This window comes from Toxotes jaculatrix, chromosome 9 (genome assembly GCF_017976425.1).
Source record: "Toxotes jaculatrix isolate fToxJac2 chromosome 9, fToxJac2.pri, whole genome shotgun sequence".
NCBI classification, from domain to species: Eukaryota; Metazoa; Chordata; class Actinopteri; family Toxotidae; genus Toxotes; species Toxotes jaculatrix.
Genome location: NC_054402.1, coordinates 9,040,287 through 9,045,121, shown reverse-complemented (window position 1 = coordinate 9,045,121; position 4,835 = coordinate 9,040,287). Strand labels below are relative to the sequence as shown.

Sequence of the window (4,835 nt, the reverse complement as noted above, 5' to 3'; positions counted from 1 at the left end):
CACTAGGTTACCTTCCCATTGTGTCCAAATTTTTTCATTAATGTTATTCTTGCGGTTGTTTGAAAAGAGGAATGTAAAAACAGTATATCAGTGATAATCTTCAAATTTTGGATTACAGCTGATTTAAAAAAATGAATATTTAAAAGCACTGTAACATGGTTCAATAACAAATCTGAAGCCATTTTCTAAAAAATACTGTAAAATATGTAAATTTCAAAGATGTGTGTATTTGTTGTGGGAACAGAGTGGCAGCCAGGAGAGGAGTGCCTCAAATTTCTATTTGTTTTAATATCATTGATTTTATTTTCTCCAACTACCAAACTGTTGTGCAAAAGGACTATATATATATATATATATATATATATATATATATATATATATATATATATATATATATATATATATATATATATGCACTTGCTGTATATAAGATGCGATTTGTGATTGTTTGCAGTTGTTCTGTATAACTGTGTTTTAATAGAAGTCTAAAAATAGAACAATACTGATCTCTAAGAGGGTTGTCTTGTCAATTACTGTGGTTTAATAATACTGACAAGGGGACATGGTTGTTGTTTGATAAATGAAATCTTTATTACATTTAAGTAGCAGTAGCTAAAATAGAAGCAAAAACAGATTTCAGCCAACAATATTTTTTTCTTGACTGGGTAAATAAAACATCTTTACAGTGCAAAGTAGCAATGAGTAACAATATTGTCAGAGCATCTGATAAAATAAGTGACATTTTTCATCATTACAAGTGAAATACAATAGAACAGAAGAGAAGCATTTTAGTTACAGCTGACATTATTACATGAGGACTGTGCTGGTGTTTGTTGCTCCATCAGAAATGGATGGTCGGCTGTGACCCTGAACTCTGATGAAAGACAGACAAACAGGGCTGCAGCCCAGCTCATAAAGTAGCCGATTTAACTCATTGCGAAACTGCACCCCAACAAAGGCGTACAGGAAAGGGTTCAGGCAACAGTGAAAGAAACCCAAGCTTTCTGTCACAACAAGGGCTGCTTGCTGTAGGACATAAGATTGGCAGTCTTCATGAGAGATAGCATCCAGTTCTATCATGGTTTGTATCAGTGAGGTGATATTATATGGGAGCCAACAGAAGCAAAAGATGAGAGTGACAAGTAAAGCCAGTCGAATGGCTCCTTGCTTTGCTTGGCTTTTCTGACTGTTGCACAAAGTGACTACCACTGCTGCGTAGCAATAGCTCATGACAGCCAGAGGTAGGAAGAAGCAAATATGACCTAAGACTCTGCTGGCCAAAAGCCAATTGTGTGCATGGATTTCATAATCATAATAGAAACAGGAGAGCCTAGATGTGTTTGCTGTGTCAGGTGCCACAGCAAGAAACACAGTATTGGGTACCGATAAACCCAAACAGACCAGCCACAGTACAATGCACGTTAGATGCACTGTTCTTGGGCGTCGACTTCGCATACTAGGAATAGCATGAACAATAGCCAAATACCGATCAAACCCAATACAAGCTAGAAGGATACTCCCACAGAGGAGGTTAAGATTTTTCAACAGGCCCATCAGCTTGCAGAGAAACTCCCCAAACAGCCAACCAGTGACGCTGTCAGCCACATGGAAAGGCAACGTTAAAAGGAACATGAGGTCAGCCAGGGCAAGGTGCAGTAGGTAAATCTCAGTGATGCGCAGGAGGTGCCAGCGTCTCAGGAGGACTGTTATCATCAGGCCATTCCCCACCATGCCCAGAAGAAAGATCAAGCTGTAAAGCACAGGCTGGAACACGGCATAAAAGGTCTCTAGGCCCAGTTCCTTTTCTTCGCAGGTGAAGTCTGTAAAGTTCTGAGAGTCGTAGTATGAAGCATTCTCATTCCAAGACTCTGAGGTGATTCCCAGCTTTAAAAGTTAAAGGGGGTGGGGGTTGGGGTTGGAGGATGATAGTTTCAATTACTTCATCAAAGTTAGAGAATCACTTTGTGTGCTGTGGAATAATACACAGTTGTACATGATTGATTTGGGCTAAATTCTAATAGTGCTAGCATAATGTTTTTGATGATGAAATGAAAAATGAATCATTATTATTTAAGTCTGAAGAGCTTTAAAGTCACTGCCTTGATTGTGGTTTTTGTTCCCTGCAGTTTTATTAGTCAAATTGTTTGGCAGGAAACAGATTGAATAAGCGAGATTTTTTTTCACTTCCTCTTCACAGTAACTAAGCGAGCAAATATTGCAAAACATCCTACTTTGGCTATATACTAATGAATGAATAGTAATTACTTCTTCCCCAGTCAGCAACCAAGTTAGTATTATATCTGGTGGAGAAATCACAAAAACCTGAATTGCCTCTTTAAATAATGGCTAGATTTTAGAAGATCTTCAGTTTTAGTAACTGAAAATATAAAATATAACCATATATGTTCCTAAAATAAAAACATGGATAATTGTCATATTGTATAAAAATATGTTCATAATTTTACACAACAGCACTGAATGCATCCTCATGAATGTACTCGGTGCCACATTTAAACCAGTATTTTCATGCAACTTGTGGAAAAAAAAATGTCTTTGCATAAGACAGACGGGTAAATATTTTTATGATATATAGATATATTCCTGATGCTTTTCCTGTCCACTCTTATCAATGGAAAGAAAATATACTCCAATAATAGGCATATAATAATAATAACATAGGCTGAACTAATTAGAGTTGAATTTCTGCTGCCCTTAGCGTCAGTGTTAGTACTGGGCGTTCATGACTGCGGCACTGTAACGTTCCTATATCAGAATGTTTTAACAACATTTTATAAAGTTACTTCCTCTACAGTCATTGGGTTTGTATGTTTGATTAAATTATGATATGTTGTGCTAAACTGCTGTGATTTGAAATTAGAAATAATCACATATATAATTGCAAATGTGTTCTTTCTACCTACTGCATCAGTGTGGTGATAAATGTACTGCAAGCAAATTGCAGCCTGTGATTAGAAAAACGGAAAATATCACCCTGCTCTCTTGTCAAGACATGACAAACGTGGGATGTATTATAGTTCGTTTCTTCCTCGCTTATTTCCCTGGGTGAGTCAACAGGAAAGAAGCAGTATAGTGTAACTAACCCACATCTGTTTAGGTGCAGTTTTTCACAGTTCAGCAAATCAAGCTACTGTACTTTTGCTGTACTTTTGCTGTACTTTGTAAACATTTAAAAATCTTGTGGTTGAACCTTAATTATAGAAATCAAGTAAAAGCTTCCTTAAAAGTTTTTGTTTTAAATGTCAGCTAAGACTTAGTAATTGTGCTGAACTGTCTTAAATATTAGGTTAGAACTACTGGAAAGTATTCACTAGCAGTTAAAGAACATTTAACTAAAGACTAAATCACAGTAAGACTCAATCTGTTGTTTACAGTGACATTGATTATAGAAATTGCTAACTCAACATGCGCAACAAGTACATTTGGATATATAAAATCAAATTTGGAGCAGAATATGAAGCGCTATACATGATAAAATAATAAAACCCTTAAAGAGACAATAGTTCTACAGAAATGTACCATTCACTTCAACAATTCTTAATTATGTCTTACCTCAGAAAGTTTGAAAGTGCCTGTGACAGCCATGTGGATAAATCTCGGTCGCTTGAATGTATATCTCACACTGCAACAGAGAAATGTGTTGTACTTCCTGTTAGTGCTGTTTCTTATATATTTGCTTTGCTGATGTCTCTTTTGGGAGGTTTGCAGCTGCTAGGGAGCCTTTGGCAAAAACAAGCTTTATAGAAGACTTTCCATAGTGGAACAAAAACAGCAATGCAAGTCCAAGGAAACCCAACCAACAATATTTTCTAGGTTTTGACAAACCAGAGACAATTATACTGTACTGCAGTCAGATTTATTTCAGACATCCCTGGCAACAACTGCACAACCCTTACAAATTATATCTGAATACAAGCTCCAGCCATGCTCTAACAATAAGAATGTTGGTGTGAGATTACATTAAAAATCATCCATCATCATCCATCTTTATCACCGACATCAGTTCTGTGTTTTTGATTGTGACATTTATCAGGAAAATATCATGGATGTATGGCTTATTAGTATTTTAGTATTTCCACTGAACTGAGAGTGTTTGTTTCGTTTTCTAAAGAAGACGCAGAAATAAGAATACGCCCTGATTCCCCTCCATATGATTTACAGTTTGAACACGAAAATATCAGTTGAGTGTTTGATTTCCCGTGTGGTGGACCCTCTGCTGATGTAAAAAGAAGTAGGTAATTAAGTAAGCAGCATTAAGTAGCATTATTAAAAATACAATGGTCAAAAAAATCCAAACAGACGAAGAAACAAATAAATTCGGACAAAAGTTTTACCAAAAGTTTGTGTGAATAAAAACGTTTTCAGTTGCTTCATATAGATCTCACTGGAGTCGAGGGATCGCAATGGCTGGGGGAAAGAGAAATAAGAAAATGAGTTTTTTACTTTTAGCTCCGTCCTCCAGTGGTGGGCGGCATCTCATGGGGGACGGCACAACCACGTGAAAAAAAAATCATCTGAGCCGCTAAGCGGTTTTCTATTATCTATCATATTACTGTGTTTGGAATGAGCAAATTGGCGCCGCCTGCAGCTGCAGGCGCCCTTGCTTGCTGAGAAGGTGCCCTGCTCAGAAGCTGTGAGGAGGGGAAAGGGGAGGGGGGCGCGGGGGACAGTTCACCTCTGGGTCTCTGGGGAGGGGGGGGGTCCAAGTCGTACCTGAGGTCAACCATGTCTCAGGAACGGCTCACTGGCCTTGTTCTCATCAGTATCAATCACTCAATAGGGGAGCAGATTTCGTATGATGACAGTTTTGATGATTT

The 4,835-nt window shown here is 37.5% G+C and overlaps 1 protein-coding gene across 1 annotated transcript; it reads right to left on the bottom strand.

The window, feature by feature from the left end:
- Positions 1–572: 572 nt before the first annotated feature.
- LOC121186881 (C-X-C chemokine receptor type 5) lies at positions 573–4,428 on the bottom strand. The gene is made up of 3 exons (XM_041045757.1): positions 4,353–4,428; positions 3,571–3,640; positions 573–1,884 (listed from the first exon to the last, which is right to left on the bottom strand). Exons 2-3 carry the CDS (start codon positions 3,601–3,603, stop codon positions 808–810), a joined length of 1,110 nt encoding a protein of 369 aa, XP_040901691.1. The 5' UTR covers positions 3,604–3,640; positions 4,353–4,428; the 3' UTR covers positions 573–807.
- Positions 4,429–4,835: the final 407 nt, after the last annotated feature.